Source organism: Urocitellus parryii, chromosome 1 (genome assembly GCF_045843805.1).
Source record: "Urocitellus parryii isolate mUroPar1 chromosome 1, mUroPar1.hap1, whole genome shotgun sequence".
Lineage (NCBI taxonomy): Eukaryota > Metazoa > Chordata > Mammalia > Rodentia > Sciuridae > Urocitellus > Urocitellus parryii.
The window spans coordinates 223,179,078-223,196,574 of NC_135531.1; the positions used below are offsets into that span (position 1 = coordinate 223,179,078).

The 17,497-nt window shown below is 33.3% G+C and overlaps 1 protein-coding gene and 1 pseudogene across 6 annotated transcripts in view; one reads left to right on the forward strand and one right to left on the reverse strand.

Annotated features, from left to right (window-relative positions):
- Ubr3 (ubiquitin protein ligase E3 component n-recognin 3) overlaps window positions 1-17,497 on the forward strand; it is a 222,444-nt gene that overhangs the window by 82,834 nt on the left and 122,113 nt on the right. For all 6 annotated transcript variants that reach the window (XM_077802756.1, XM_077802758.1, XM_077802761.1 and 3 more), the window contains exons 11-18: window positions 4,160-4,246; window positions 12,253-12,318; window positions 12,411-12,500; window positions 13,888-14,016; window positions 14,608-14,660; window positions 14,751-14,884; window positions 15,395-15,480; window positions 16,824-16,965. In XM_077802756.1, coding sequence (XP_077658882.1) covers window positions 4,160-4,246; window positions 12,253-12,318; window positions 12,411-12,500; window positions 13,888-14,016; window positions 14,608-14,660; window positions 14,751-14,884; window positions 15,395-15,480; window positions 16,824-16,965 — 787 coding nt within the window. The remainder of the gene's footprint in view (window positions 1-4,159; window positions 4,247-12,252; window positions 12,319-12,410; window positions 12,501-13,887; window positions 14,017-14,607; window positions 14,661-14,750; window positions 14,885-15,394; window positions 15,481-16,823; window positions 16,966-17,497) is intronic.
- On the reverse strand, window positions 3,431-3,735 carry LOC113183247 (cytochrome c pseudogene; annotated as a pseudogene).

Below are 17,497 nucleotides of genomic sequence, written 5' to 3' on the forward strand. Positions count from 1 at the left end.
GTCCAATTGTTCTCCAAGTGGGTTGTACCAGTTCATACTTGTGCTAAGAGTGTAGAATGGAACACTGTTAACTCAAATCCTTGACATAATGGGAGAATATTTGGTGTTTTCTTCTTTCTTTCTTTTTAATCCATGAATGATTTGGCACTTTAATTTGGTTAGGACAGATTATTTATAGTAACTTATAAGTACACTTAAATTTTTTAAATTGAGAGTTGGGGAATAGAATGTATAAAATAATATTTCTATGAAGATGAATCTCATACAGAATAGACTGAAACAGAGTGAGACTGTCAGCGTTGTGACCAGATAAGTGATGCTTGGTCTGGTTGGATACAGTAACAATAATTGAGAACCTATATGATAATATTATGGAAGAATCAACAGGACATGGAACCAAGGGAGTAAATGAGAAGTAAAAAATGAACTTGAGGCCAGTGCAGTGGTGCATGCCTTTAATCCCAGCTGATTATTAGGATGATGAGACAGGATGATTGAGAGTTCAAAGCCAGCCTCAGCAACCTCAAGGCACTAAGCAACTCAGTGAGACCCTGTCTCTAAATAAAATACAAAGTAGGGCTGGGGGTGTGGCTCAGTAGTTGAGTGCCCCTGAGTTCAATCCCTGGTACCAAAAAAAAAAAAAAAAAAGTGAGACTCAGTTTTTCTGTGTGTGTGTGTGTGAATAATTTACTTACATAGCCCATGAATTTAATGTGTTTGACACTACAATTTTATTTTATACATTGATGCCCCCCAAATACTTCAAAACAATTTTTAAAATTAGGATATAATTCATAAAAAAATGCCATTTTAACCACTTTAAGCTATATAATTCAGTGGTTGCTGGTGTATTCCCAAAAGTGTGCAACCATTACCACTATTTTCATCATTTATATCACCCCCAAAAGAAACTTCATACTTCCCAATTCCAACCTCCTCTCATCCCCTGGAAACCATTTATCTACTTCTGTCTCTATGAATCTGCCTAATCAGGGCATTTCATGGGTGGCCTCTTGTGTCTGGGTATTACTTAGTGTAATTTTTTTTAAATCTTTTTTTTATTGATTTGTTAAATAAATGACAGCGGAATGCATTACAATTCTTATTACACATATATAGCACAATTTTTCATATCTTTGGTTGTGTATAAAGTATGTTGACACCAATTCGTGTCTTCATATATGTGCTTTAGATAATGATGTCCATCACATTCCACCATCTTTGCTAACCTACTCTTCCCCTCCCCTTCCCTCCCACCCCTCTGCCCTATCTAGAGTTCCTCTATTCCTCCCGTGCTCCCCCTCCCTACCCAACTATGAATCAGTCTCCTTAAATCAGAGAAAACATTTGGCATTTTTTTTGGGGGGGATTGGCTGACTTCACTTAGCATTATCTTCTCCAAGGCCATCCCCATCCATTTACCTGCAAATGCCATGATTTTATTCTCTTTTATTGCTGAGTAAAATTTTATTGTGTATATATGCCACATTTTTTTATCCATTCATGTACTGAAGTGCATCTGTGTTGGTTCCACAGTTTAGCTATTGTGAATTGTGCTGCTATAGACATTGATGTGTCTCTGTAGTACACTGATTTTTAGTCCTTTGGGTATAGACCAGGGAGAGGGATAGCTGGGTCAAATGGTGGTTCCATTCCCAGATTTCCAAGGAATCTCCATACTGCTTTCCATATTGGCTGCACCAATTTGCAGTTCCACCAGCAGTGTATGAAAACCTTTTTCCCCACATCCTCGCCAACACTTATTGTTGTTTGTCTTCATAATAGCTGCCATTCTGACTGGAGTGAGATGATATCTTAGAGTAGTTTTGATTTGCATTTCTCTAATTGCTAGAGGTGATGAACATTTTTTTCATATGTTTGTTGATTGATTGTATATCCTCTTCTGAGAAGTGTCTGTTCAGTTCCTTGGCCCATTTACTTAGTGTAATGTTTTGAAGGTTCAACTATATTGCAGCATTATCAACAATCCATTCCTTTTTGTGGCTGAATAGTAGTCCATTATATGGATATTCCAGATTTTATTTGTCTATCAGTTGATAGACATTTGGATTTATTTTGCATTTTTGACTACTATGAATATAGCTTCTGTGAGCATTTGCATATAATTTTTATGTGAACATGTTTCCAGTTCTCTTAAGTATAGTATGTACCAATGGAATGCTTATTTATATGGCAACTCTTATATTTAACTTGCTGAAGAATTGCCAAAATATTTTTTTTAGCAGATGCACCATTTTATATTCTCATCAACAATGTATGAGTTTTCTAATTTCTCTACATTCTTATTAACACATAGTTTTTATTTTACATTTTAAAAATTATGGTCATCCTAGTGGGTATGAAGTGGGGTGTGTGTGTGTGTTTGTGTGTGTGTGTGTGTGTGTATTTGATACCAGGGATTGAACTCAGGGGTACTTGACTACTGAGCCACACTCCTAACCCTGTTTTATATTTTATTTAGAGGCAGGTTCTCACTGAGTTGCTTAGCACCTTGCCGTTGCTGAACTCTCAATCCTACTGTCTCATCCTCCAATGGGATTATAGGCATGTGCAACTGTGCCTGGCTTTGGTTTTAATTCACAGTTTTTTCCATGGTTTTAAACATATTTTCATGTACTAATTAACTATTTGTATATCTTCTTGAGAGAAATGTCTATTCAAATCCTTTTCCTATTATTTATTTATTTAGAGAGCCTTCTCTTGATTTATGTTTTCATTTAATTTAAAACTTTCTTATTTCAGTGGGTCCATTTTACCATAAAACATTGTAATTGCCTTTCATAGTACCTTTATTTCTAATGGCTCATACCTATCATTTCTTCTTCCAAATTGTGTTGTAAGTCAAGATATCACAGGCTAATTATAGTATTCATGTTTTGCTTTCCTTTTTTAATTTTATAAAATGTGCACTTTAACCATTTTTAGGTTTATAGTTCAAAGTATATTTACATTGAGTAGTCATCACCGTTGGCTAGTTTCAGTACATTTTCATCGGCCCAAAAGAGACTCTCTGTCAATTAAACAATTACATTTACCAATTTGTTTTTTTTAAATATTTTTTATTTATACATGGACACAGTATCTTTGTTTATTTATCTTTATATGGTACTGAGATCGAATCCAATGCCTACATGTTCGAGGCAAGTGTCCTGCCACTGAGCTACAACCCCAGCCCCATATTTACCAATTTGTACCATTATGGGGGTTTCTTAAAATAGAACCTGATTTGAGTCTATTTAAAATTTTTTTTTTTATTTAACTACAGGCTAAATTTACTTAAATCGGGACTGACAAAAAATATCCTGTCAGCCATCATGATCTGAATTCTGGTGTATGATAACAGTTAAATATGGTACACATTAAAAAGCCATGAGAAATTTCTGTTTTATGATAAATATGGCAGTGGCTATTATTTATTAGTAACTTTTTTGAGGTAAGTTATTAAGTCTGCTTTTTCTCCTTTCTCCTTAATGCCAGTGAAGATAATTTTTGCTCCAGGGATGTACAATTTGGGATTCTCCGAATACTCCATCAGTGTATATCCTCGCTTTTCCTTTATTCTTATTGGTGGCTGAGTGAGAGAATCCAACAGCCTGACCTGTCTTCAACCCAGACAGTTCATGGAGATTTGACACAGTGTTTTGCTTGACTCCCTTTTCTCTCAGAGTGGCACTGGGCACACTTCTAAACAAAAATCTTCTTACTTCTCACCATCATCCATTTTTAATTCATTCTCTTGTCACTAGTGCACTGAAGGTTCCTGCTTGGAAGTCTAATGTCTTGCTTTCTCTCTTTATCAACTTTGACTCATTTTTAGGATATGTTATATAAAAGGAAGCAAAAATTGTATTCTTTAATTTTCATATTTGTCCTCACCCTCACTCCCAATCTCCTTTCTGAACCTTGGGCATGTAGGAGTGTGTATATGTATATTTATGAAGAGAAGTAGAATTGTCTTTTTTCTTTTCCTGTCATTATCTTTTGAAGGGATGATTTCTTGAAATGCCAAATATAATGGTTATCTTGAAAATATATACATTTTACCATATCTGCAATGTATACCGTTATCATGCATTAAATATAATTTGGTATTGAAATATTTACATTTACATATTGTAAAATTTACATATTATTTTAGGAAACTCAAGAATATACCCGAAATGTTGTAAGATATTGCCTTGAAGCCCTTCAAGACTGGTTTGATGCGATAAACTTCGTAGATGAGGTATGTATATTTTTGATACATGCAAAAGCATTTAAGAAAAATGTTAAATCTCCTTTCACATAAAAAATTACGAATTTTTTAATGGAATAAGGGAAAGAAGTCAGAATTAACATAATATTATTTCGCTTTAAAAGGGGTAAATTAAAAGGGGAGACTTTTTTTTGACGTTTAGAAAATTCCAGAATGTAGTATTTATGTCTGCTTCTTTCTTAGAACAGGCATGATTTCTTTTTATGTTATGTGTATGTACGTCATTATTTCTTAGAAGTGAAGATTAATTTGAGTTGAAGAGATAAAAATGTCAGTGCAAATTTGAATAAGATAGGGGAGATAAAGAAAAATATATTACAACTTTTAGTTGGACAGTATTCTTTTTAGAGGTTGAAAAGATACACTTGAACAAAGGTAATTTTTATTAATAATAGAGAAGAGTTGGCACAGGACATTTTATGTGTGAATTGAATAAGTGATTACTTTTATTAGTCAAGTTTACCAGGAGCCCCTTTTATTCATCTTATGAAGTAGGGTCAGAATATGTTATATACAGAGAAACAAATATGTTTAGACAGCACTGCCCCTCACCTCCCAATCTCCTTTCTGAATCTTGGGCAGGTAGGGGTGTGTATATTTGTGTTTATGGAGAGGAGTAGAATTGTCTTTCTTTTTTTCTTTTCCTGTTTTTTTTTTTTTAATTTTGACACAATCACAAATTTATTTGGAAGTTGATAGTGGAAATAGGTTTCTTTTCAAGAATCATTGAACAGTTAATTTGTTGACTTGACACCCTATGACTTCCAGGCACTTTAGTGTATATTTCCTACAAAGATATGTTCTTCTATAACCAGACTACAACTGTAAAATTCAGTACTGTATTATTATCATCTAATCACTTATATTTTAGCAGTTGTTCAGTGATGTCCTTTATAGCAAAAGAATTTGGTTCAGAATCAAATTTTGCAATTTGATTTCCTGCCTCTGGGTCTCTGGTCTCCTTCTGGAATACTTTCTCAGTTTTTCTTTTCCTTTTTCTTTCCTTCCTTCTCCTTCTCCTCCTCCTCCTTCTTCTTTCTCCTTTTTTTTTTTTTCACTTGTATCTAGGATTGAATCCAGGGGCACTTTACCATTGAGCTATATCTCCTCAGTCCTCTTTTTAAATTTTTTTTTCTTTTAGTTGTAGTTGGACACAATACCTTTATTTATTTATTTATTTATTTATTTATTTTTATGTGGTGCTGAGGATCGAACCCAGTACCTCACATGTGCTAGGTGAGTGCTCTACTGCTGAGCCACAACCCCAGCCCCTCAGTCCTTTTTTAATTTAAAAATTTTTTTTTTACACTCAGGACTGAATCCAACGGTGCTCAACCACTGTTCCACAACCCCCTTTCTAATATTTTATTTGGAGACAGGGTCTTGCTGAATTGCTTAGGACCTTATTAAATTGCTGAGGCTGGCTTTGAACTCACAATTCTCCTGCCCAAGCCTCCCAAGCTGCTGGGATTACAGGAGTGTGCCACTGTGTCTGGCCCTTTTTTAATTTTTTTAAACTTTGAGACAGGTCTTGCTAAATTGCTTAGGGTCTTGCTAAAGTTGCTGAGACTGGGCCCAAATTTGCAATTATCCTGCCTCAGCCCTCCAAGTCACCGGGAATTCAGCTGTGCACCACCATGCGTATCCTGAACTGTGACATTTTAAAGCATGTAGATCAATCATTTTGTAGAATGTTCCTCAGTTTGGGTTTGTCTCATGATTAGATTCAGATTATATATCATTTTTAGAAATATGACATAGTGAAGTTGTAGTCTTTTAATTGTAACTGGTAACTTATGATTTATGTTAGTCCTGATGATGATCTCTTTGATCACTTGATTAGAATGATGCTTGGTAGCCTTCGTCAGCATGAAGTTACCTTTTCTGTTACTGTAATTATTTTATTTAATGGTTTTTAATCCATTAGTATTATTATTTAATGCTCAAATTCTTTTAGATTTGGCCAGAAAAAACCCATTCAAGTTGGTTTCTGGGTCCGTTTGCTTGTTTCACAATTCTTTGAGTAATTCCATTTTTTATGTCACAAGATTTTTCAAGCTCACACTATAGATTCTATAACCCATTTCTGGAATAAGTAATTTATTTAAGGTTAACCTGGTGACTTTTAGTGGAGAACAATATTTAAAAGCAAAAACTGGGTGCTAGATGTGCTCATTATTATTGGAGTGTCAGTCTTCTCAGGCTCTCATAGTAAGCCCCGGTTAGGAGTATGGTGTATATTATGTATACACACACATACCTATATATTTACTTCTATATTTATTTTTCTATGTGCAGTAAATGTTATGAATTCAAACTGATACTTTATATCACTTTTTTGTTTGTTTTGGTATTAGGGATTCATCTAAGGGTTTTATTCATGCTAGATAAATAATCTATCGCTGAGCCCTCAAGCAGATATTTTAAATTTCAAAGGTGTGGGGAGGCTATACTTCATGGTAGGGTGGTTGCCTAGAAATGCACAAGACCCTGGGTTTAATCCCCAGTACCCACCCTACAATAAGCTAAATGAATAAATAAATAAATAGAAAATAAAATTCTACTATAAAACCATAGACCTTTTTCTATTTATGCTCCAGCAATAAGAAACCTCACTTCCATCATCATGTATTATCTCCTGGGGGTGTCGTATGATTTTATGACTATTCAGGTCTTACTTCCTATGTCAGGCCATACTCCCTATGTTAATTAGCACCCCACCTCCCTTTTCATTCTAAACAACCTCTGACATCTCAAGCCTTCTTCCTTTGCCCGCATAGTTGTTCTGAATTTGGGCTCTGACGTCCTTCTTCAGGCTCCTCACCTATTCTGTCTATTTTGCCTGCCTGCAAAATATGCCTGTTTTGTCCTGCCCACTCTTAGCCTCCCAGTGGCATTAAGAGTATATTGTTTAGGAAGGAAAGAGCCCTCTTTATCTTTTACTCTGATCCTTCCTGCCCCAAATTACATTATCTTCCACCCCAATCCACCCTTCGTCTAACATTTGTGTTTACTCTTAACCTTCAGCATGGATGATCTGGATTTTGTCCTTTTGGATTCTGAGTCTCTCTTTATCAGATTACCTTGATTCTTGCCCTTCAGTAATTGTTGCTCTTTAAGTTTAAACTTTGTTTATTTCAGTAATAATGAGTGAATCTCCCTAGAACACTGTCTAGTTTCTAGAGAGCTTTATCCTTCTTTTAGCCTTCTGTATTCTTTATCTCTCTGCAGGATTAATCCCTCAGCTGAATTTTTGACTTTTTTCAACCTAGTTCTTACTGGTATTTGCAACCTTAGAAACTATTGTTGAAATGACAATAACACTGAGACAATAGGAAGATTGAAGTGGGGGAAAGTTATATTATACACAGGATTATGTAGTAAATGACATGAAGTTAATTCGTAGTTGGATTTAAGAGTGGAGTTAAGGATAATTAGAATCATTTGTGATATACAGTGTATCTGAATTCAAGGAAATAGTACATTTTTCACACAAATATTTTTAGGAAGATATTGAATGTAATAAAGAATTTAAATTGAATTTTAACAGAAGAGAAAATAAACAGAACACAAGAGATCAAAAAATGAATTCTGTTTTTATATAATGTTTAAAAGCTTTTATTATCTCTCATTTGTAAGTATGTAGTGTAGATACAGAGATATTAAATGACTTGCCTATAGTTATGTAGTAAATTACTAGTGGTCTTGGATCTAAACCTCATATTTCTTAATTGTTTGTTTAATAGTGTTTCAGGTATGCCAGTTTTTGAGAACAGGAAGGTTGGCATGTGAATTGTAGCTCTGCTATATACAGTTCAGTTAGCTATGTGACCTTAAACACATTTTTAAAAATTTTGTTTTTTTTTGTGTGTATGTTTTTTTAAAAATCTTTTTAACATTGCTCAGTTCATTTTTCTTATCTATTATCATAACATTAACCAATGAGGATTGACTAAGAGACATATTACATTTATGATAATTATTAGTTCTTCTGTCCTTGTGGGTGGATGTCAGAAGTTATTATAGTTACTATAAGACAGTAAAGATTAAGCAAAAATATATATTGAACTCAATAAGCTGAATCAAGTAATTATATAGAAACAGGATAAAGTAAATTTTCCTATAAGGCAGACCATTTAAGAAACTTCAAACGTGAATATTATGTGGGGTGGTGATTATGAGTATGTAGCAGAGACGTGTGACTGGAGTCCTCTGATAGAAGGATATTAGAACATTTGTTTAGCAAGTATTTATTTAATGTTTGCTTTTTTGTAAACACTGGGAGACAGTGATGAAGCAGACCCTGATTTAAGTATGTGGAACATAAGTAAATGGTTAATTTGATTTGTGTTTATGTGAAGTTGTGAGCAGGTATTGTGGGAACAACAGAAGGGAGCTTCTGATTTACCTTGTAGGACTCAATAGCAAAGTCTTAAAGATATGTTAATTCGGGCATGGGTTGGGAAGAAGGGCTATATAGCATTCAAGGCAGAGCAATAGCATAAACTAAGGAACAAAAGTGCTCTATATGTGTAACAAGAATTGTAATGCATTCTGCTGTCATTTTTTTTAAATCAATAAAAATTAGACAAAAAAAGGAACAAAATTGTGGTGACTTAGGCAGCACTGCTTATGGTACATAACTTTATGTGATATGAGATGAAACTGGGAAGGTAAGCTTTGTCTTCTCACAATTTGGAAGGTTAGGGTTGGGGTTGTGGCTCAGAGGTAGATCACTCACCTACCATGTGTGAGGCCCTGGGTTCGATCCTCAGCACCACATGGAAATAAAATAAAGACATTGTGTCCACCTATAAGTCAAAAATAGATAATAATAAAAAAAAGTATTTGGAAGGTTATCACAAGGCTAAAACGTTAAGGAGTCACTAAAAGATTGTGAGCTGAAGTTCAATATTGAATTAATATTTTATTAAGACTACTTTTTGTCAGCATACACAGGTTTAACTAGAGAGAAGTTATGTTAGTCAAAGGATTCATTTGAATGCAAAGATAATTTGAAGCAGCTTAAGTTAAAGGAGGGATAATTTATAATGAGTGCATAGGGGTGTCTCAGGGATCTCAGGGCCTCTGGAGTTCAGGAATGGGTTGGAATGATGTATAGAAACACGTCTTTTGCCTTTTCTTTGCTACATGCATCTGCTTCATTTTTTCCTCCCTCTCTGCTTCCATGTTCATGTGGTGAAATATTGTCTTCTTACATTTGCCTAATGTTGCAATTTCAGGCATATACTAAGGCTGTTTTGTGAATGTCTCTAGGTCCCAGTTCCAAACTGTTTTAAGAGTGAGGGAAACTCATTATTCTGGTTGAATTGGGTGTCTTCTGCCTGTTTTGAGTTCAGTCAAATGTGGGTATTATAAATTTGACTTTCAGTCCCCAATCCCTGTATGTGTGGTCGTGGAGACTGGGTAAAGGGGGTGTGGATATGTTTTGAAGAAGATGGGATGGATGGTCATGAGTGAAATAGACACCACAACAGATGTCTTACAGAGTAAGAGTAGAAGCAGGAGCTACTGCTGAAATCTAGGCATGAAACATTGAGAGCCTAAGCTAAGGTTGATTAGATGCAGTGTAGAAAGAAGAGAAAGTGGATTTGTGAGATACTTTAAAAATCAAATAATCATAATTTGATGCCTTGAGGAGGAGGTTTTTGAGAAGGAAGGAGTCTACTTTTTAGATTGTTATTACAGAGAATCTGGAGAAGAGACATTAAGTAGGATTGAGTTTTAGGGCAAAGATGCTGAGTTTGGTTTGGACACTGTATTTATAAACCCTGTGGTATATTAAGTGTTGATTTCAATAAACACTTGATTATGATTTCTGCTGAGACTTGGAAATTATCTGGGTAGGTTTAGTGGTGAAAGCTTTGAATCTGGATAAAGTCATCTGTAACAAGAACAGTAGGAAATGGAAAATGGAATTCCGGGACCACCCAGTATATATACTAGGGGTGAAAGAAAAGGAATTTATCAAGTGACCAATCTGACAAAGAGGGAGCATGAAATTTAACACTACAGAAAAATATGTTTACAATATGCTAAACCCCTCAAGGATAAAATAGAATCCATGGTTTACTAGTTCACAGCAGTGTGTATTAAGTACTGTGTCATTTTATTTCTTTCTTATAATCATTCTATTGTTTATTATTCCCACTTTACAGGCCAGGCAACTTATTAGGCACAGAGAAATTAAGTTGCTTGCTTATATTTTTGTGGCTCTAGGTGGTAGAGTTAGGGTTTGAATGTATATAGACTAGGCCTTAAGAGCATTCTTAATGACTGTGCCTAAATGCCTTTAAATAAAATTTTGGGAAATTCTGGTTTAACTAGTTAGTTTAGAATGTGTTACTAAAATAATTACGGTAATCAAGGGCAAATTTTTCTTTAAAAGAACACTTTTTTTTATATCCTTCACATTTTGAAGAGCATGGTATTCTCATTAGTTTTAACAAAGATAATAATTTCATATTATGACTCTTTACAACATATATAATGTTATTTTACTGACACAATGTTCTGGATTTTTTTTTTTTTTTTTTTTGGTACTGGGAATTGAACCCAGAGGCAATTTACCACTGAGCCATATTCCAAGACCTTTTTATTTTTAATTTCGAGACAGAGTCTCACTAAGTTGCTGAGGTTGGCCTTGAACTTAAGATCCTCTTGCCTCTTTCCTCAGCCTTCCAAATTGCTGAGATTACAGGTGTGTGCCACTGTATCTGGCTCTGGGTAAAACTTTTTTTAAATAGGAACATACTTAGTGAAAATTGATAAAAGCATTAAGAACAAATGATACCTTTTTAATTTTTCTTATTTGTATAAGAATGAAAAGTATGGTGTGCTTTTGCCCTTTAGTGATATCATGATCCATTGGAGTCACAGATTTAAAATAAAAATTTTATAATATTCACAGGCTGCCAAAGATTATTGACATATTATTTATCAAGTTTTGTTATGGAGGCTGATGTGTTTGACCTATATAAGGGTTGAACTGTACAAGGAGTGTCTCACCCAGCTGGTGAATAAGGAATCAAGGATACTCTGCATCTGTACTTCAGTTTAGAGTTATCTAGTCCCTCCCTTCCCTTTCCTTCCTTCTTCCCTTCCTTCTTCCCTTCCCTCCCCTCCCCTCCCCTCCCCTCCCTCCCTTCCTTCTCTCCCTCCCTCCCTCCATCAAGGGCAATTGGCAACTGAGCCACATCCCTAGCCTTATTTTGTATTTTATTTAGAAACAGAGTCTCACTGAGTTGCTTAGCACCTCACTTTTGCTGAAGATGGCTTTTAACTTGTGATCCTCCTGTCTTAGCCTCCTTAGCCACTGAGATTATAGGTGTGAGCCATTGTGCCCAGCTGTCCGGTCCACTTAATACTCTGTATAGCAGTGAGGTCCAGACCAGCTCCTCATTTTACCAGTTTTAAGCTTTAGGAAGTGACTTATATTTTCTAAGCTTGAATCCTCTATTGTTGAGTTGAAATATCTATAGTTCCTATTCTATAGGATTCTTGTGAGAATTAAATGAGGTATTGTGGGTAAAGTTATTAGCATGGTGACGTAACACATAATAAGTGCTCAATGAATATTAATTGAGTATATTATTCTTATTACTATCAAGTTTATAATGCATGTAATTGAAGGGTCCTTAAATGGACTAATGTAGAAGGTAATCTGTTCCATTTCATTTTTATAATGATTATTTGCTTTAGCTTAGGTTAGAAAAAAATCTGTGATAGATGCTTCAGAAATTTCAAAGATGAATAATATATACTTTCTGTTAAGGACTTAGGTGTTTAGGTTGTAATAATTCTAACTGTAGTGATTTTTAAAGCAATAACTTCTAAAATTTTAAGTTTTGATAAAATTTAGGGATAAATTCAGTGAAAGTATGATTTTAACACTTTAAAACCTTCTTAGAACTTCTTTTAAACATTCTTTGACTTGAGGATTTTGTTCATTCCAGCCAGCACCTAACCAAGTCACTTTTCATCTGCCTCTACATCGTTACTATGCTATGTTTTTGAGTAAGGTAAGACTCCCATTAAACAAATTTGTTTTGTTTTAAAGTTGTTATTTTTGGAGAAATATTGAATTACTATTTTTTTTCTAAATAATTTTTAGGCTGTAAAATGTCAAGAACTAGATTTGGATTCTGTTTTACCAGATCAGGAGATGTTAATGAAACTAATGATTCACCCACTCCAAATTCAAGTATGTATTCAAAATTTTAAATAGTTTTGAATTGGATTTTTGGGCTAAGTGATGCTTTTTCTTATTTTGTTAGTGTGCCTTTATCATTGTTACTATAGCCAAAATGTTTGAAAACATGAAAAAAAATGAATTCTTGTGTTTTTGCCTAATTCAGGTGTTTTTAAAATTTATTTTATGAGATGTAGCTTTAATTTCCCTAGGAGTTCTTTTCACTATATTTAACTACAGAGGAATTTAAACATATTTACCATTGTTTTGGAAGTCATGGGACCCAATAGGTTCTAGGTTTTGGGATTCCTAATATTTTATTTTCTTCACAGTTTGGGGAAATTTCCTCACTGGCCTTCAGTTTCCTCATCTGTAAAATGAGATGAGAAAGAAGAAAGAAGTATTAGCTTTAGTAAGCAATAAGATTTCTTTGAGTTCTCACACTATAATTTTCTGGGCCAGTCTTTTATATACATTAGAGGGACTTGCATCTCAATTTATTTTTCCTAGCTATTGTAGATTGTTAATCATTGAATTTCAACTCTAGGGGTTAGGAACAGGTAAAAGGTGATGTTATGACTGATTAGTTTTAGTAAACATTGGAAATAAATATATGAGGAGTTTTGATATAGTTTAGGAATAAATTCAGTGAAAGTATGTTTTTGACACTTTAAGACCTTCTTAGAACTTCTTTTAAACATTCTTTGACTTGAGGATTTTGTTTATTCTAGCCAGCACCTAACCAAGTCATATAAGAAATATAAGAAAGAAAATTTATTCTAATATCCTTTTATAAAAACCTCCAGTTATTTGGAAGATGAGTTTTTCGAAGGTTGAGTTAGGTTGAATTAAAGATGTAGGTTGTTTTAGTTGATTTTTAAATAGCCAAGTTTCTTTTATACTCATTCCATTGTGTTTCTCTGAGCTTCATGTATGTGTGCATTTTTTGAGGGAGAAATTAAGTGAAACTGAACATTAACTTCTCATGAAAGATTTCAGTGAAAATATTACAAATATATCTAGAAGTCATCTTTGAAAACTAACTCACATATAAGCTCCAAAAAAGGTGGCTATATAAAACATAATATTTATTTTAAAAAATTAAAAATATGTATTTGGGCTAAATAACTTTTTATCCAACAACTTTTTTTTGGGGGGGGGGTTGTTTTTGTTTTCTGCCATTACTGGATATGGAACCTAAGGTCTTGCACATTCTAGGCAAGCTCTGTGCCACTGAGCTGCATCCTCAGCCTTTAAACTGAATATCTTTAACCTTAGAATGCCAGGTTTATATTATGATTAAGTCATAAAATATTTAAGAATGATTATTTAATGTGATTTTATAAAGATTGAATTTATGTGATTTATTCTCTAAAGTACTTATTTTTTATTTTATTAGGCAAGTCTTGCTGAAATCCACAGCAATATGTGGGTACGAAATGGCTTGCAAATCAAAGGACAAGCCATGACTTATGTCCAGTCTCATTTCTGTAATTCCATGATAGATCCTGACATTTACTTATTACAGGTAAAGTCAACTTGATAATAATATTGTGTTTTGAAGTGTCTAATTTATACCTGTGAAATTTTAATTTATAAAGGTAACAGAGTGATAATATGGAGAGAGCAGTACCAATGAAAGAAGTTATTACTTACATTTTTAAGGAAAGAGTTCATACCAAACCACATGGGGCCACAAAGGAAAGCATCAGTTTTGGTCAGGAGGTAGAGGCAGGAGTGAGAGGATCTAAGCCAGTGCCTTGTTTTGGTTTCTGCAGGAAAGATAAGGCAGGGCAGGGAAAACAGTTTAGACTTGAATAGTTTGAATAATTCTGGTGGTTTTGTGGCATAGTGACTGTACTTGACTTGTATGTATTCAGCTCTGGGTTGTTTAGGGGAAAACCTGTGTTGGTGTGTAAGTTAGCTAACCTGGGTTGGATGGCTTACATGAGGTATGTTATCAAGTAAGGTCTTACTATGTTTAGGAATTATCCTTGGGAGGGGCACTCTCTTCCAGGTCAATAATTCCCCGAATTCCACAATGTCAAAACAGGGAAAAAAGAGTAAGAAGTAAACAGTATATTAAGATATAAAGCTTTTTCTTTTTTTTTTTTTTAAGGTTTGTGCTTCTAGACTTGACCCAGATTATTTTATATCATCTGTCTTTGAACGGTAAGCATAATTTTATTAAAAAAATATTTAGAATATAGGTTAATTTTGTTTTAACTTCTAAAAATTTATCTCAAATATTTATTTTTATAGATTTAAAGTGGTAGATTTATTGACAATGGCATCGCAACATCAAAATACAGTACTTGATGCAGAGCATGAAAGATCGATGCTAGAAGGAGCTCTTACATTTCTTGTGATTCTTTTGAGTCTTCGTTTACATTTAGGTAAAAACTACTAGTATTAGCAACACTTAAATTATTAACTATTTTATTCCCTTTCCTTCCTTCTCCATGTGGTAATAATCAGCTTATGGAAAAAGGAAAGGATACAGATATATTTAAACATACTTTCAAACTCTTGATATGTTGTACAATTGATATATCTTTTAGAATAGCCTTTAAAAAATTCCTTTGGGGGCTGGGATTGTAACTCAGTGGTCCAGTGCTTACCTAACACATGTGAGGCACTGGGTTTGCTCCTCAGCACCACATAAAAATAAATGAATAAAGTAAAGGTATTGTGTCCATCTACAACTAAAAATATTTTAAAAAATTCCTTTGGTTAAGGAACTCCTTTGATTTGCAAATAGCAGCTAGTTAAAATAGTTAAATTTGGGGCTTTGCATCCTTTACTCTTAATTTGAAGCATATTATATTTGGTAAAGCATCTGGGTAAAATGTTTATTTTTTATTATTTACATTCAGATTTATTAATTCTATTTTTAATAATTTTAGGAATGTCTGATGATGAGATTCTCAGGGCAGAGATGGTAGCCCAGCTATGTATGAACGACAGGACACATAGTTCATTGTTGGACCTCATATCCTTTTAAAATGTTTAATGTTCTTTTAGTTGTATTTAAAATAAAAATTATTTTTATGAATTAAAGATATATTAGTATTTTAATTAAAAATGCTTTTTTTGGAGTTGAAAAATGATATAGGAAAAGAAGGATGCCATTTGTTTGCTCAAGTATTTGTTCAGGGATGGTGACAGGTATTTTTAACCTATTATTACCTCTTAGGAGTCTTTCTTCAGTCTTTAGGATGGACCTTGGGGATAGTGGTTATGGACTCTCCAGGAACTAACATTCTAGAATAGCATTAGGAAGCTGCGTATTTTTAAAAAGGTAGATAGTTAGCTTCATCAGTGTAGCCAGGCTGGAATTCTAGTTCACAGTGGTTTACTTTGTAATTAACCATTACCAGCGTTTCAAACATTCTGACTTTTTTTTGGATTATTGTTAGAATTCAATCTTGAAAAAGAAAAAAGATTTTCAAATCTGTATATTCTTGTCTGCAAACCAGAAATTTATGGTTGTTTGCATAGGACTGAGTATACAATCGGTACTTTTTTCTTTTTTCTTTTTTTTTTAGTTAATGAACATTTAGACAAAGATTATAATATTATTTTGTGAGGAAAATATTTGACTAAATTTAGTATTTTATCTTATGATTTTGTCTGGAAGAATTGATTGAAATTTTGGTTTTGTGAAATGATGCTTCCTTAGAATACTTATTTGATTTCCTTGATTTTCATAAGTAACATCAACTTGATATTTGATGATTTCATTCATCCATTGTAGACTGTGTATGTATCAGTACTAGTTCAGGGCAAAAACATTTTCTGTAACTTTGAATTTAAGAAAAATTATATACTTCAATATGAAACAAAAAGAATCTTTGTGTTTTACTACTTTCCTTCTTTGATTAAACTTGCTTTTCATCTTTTTTCTTTGGGAAAATTTTGTGTTTTTGGAAAAATAATCTCTTTGCTCATAAAAATATTGATTAATATTTATAACATTCTTTCTGGTTTCTAAGGAAAGGTATAATATTTGTAAAATGATGAAAATGGAGATCAATTAGATTTTTTTTCTCTTTGAAATTTGATGAATTTATTTGGGAGGAAATATACCTGGGAACTACTTCATCATGCAGTTTATTATTTGGCTCCTAGATTTAAAATATTAAAAAAAGAAATCACAGTTAATAAAAATAAGTTATTATTGGAAAGCTATGTAGCCCTCTTGTGGCCAATTTTATATATTGCAGCCAGTTATTCCCCATTGGAGTAAAATTAATTAGGAAACTATAGTATTTTGGAAAGGCTGTGAAGCTGGCTTTTTTGGATGAATTTTTTTTTTCTTGACACATACATTATATTCCAGAAAATCCCAACCCCAAAAGTGGCATTATCCCAGGCAGTTACAGCTTTGAATCAGTTTTATCAGCTGTAGCTGATTTTAAGGCTCCTGTTTTTGAACCTGGAGGTTCTATGCAACAAGGCATGTATACTCCCAAAGGTATGTTTATATAGTATGTATATACATAAATTCCTTTCATCAATTCTCTGGAGGTAAATTCTTTTATGCACTGAAAGGAAATGTTCACCTTTTATTGATTCAGTTTTGGTTTTCTTCTCTCAGCTTTCTTAGGAAATTTGTGTATTTTATGGTAAAGAGTAATATTGTTTCCATTTATTTACAAATTTTTGGTTTTATGTTATAATCAGGCTTCTTAGTTGACTCTTAAATTATAAAAGGAACTTTAGATATGAACTCTTTTTATAAGTGACTATAAGCAAAATGAAACAGAAATTATAAAATAAAAGTATATACTTAAAAATATCTTGTTTTCTAATTATTTTGAAATTTTTCTTAGTTCCCAATTTTTAGTTTGAAACAGTTCAAATTAAAATCTATATAGAATGCTGATAAAATTGGCAAATTTGAACCTATATAAATATAGAAACTCTTTATTTACATGACTGGTTTTCTAAGTTTTTTCCGCTAGATTCACAGATGATGTGCTTGACAAGAGCTAGACAGGTTAAGT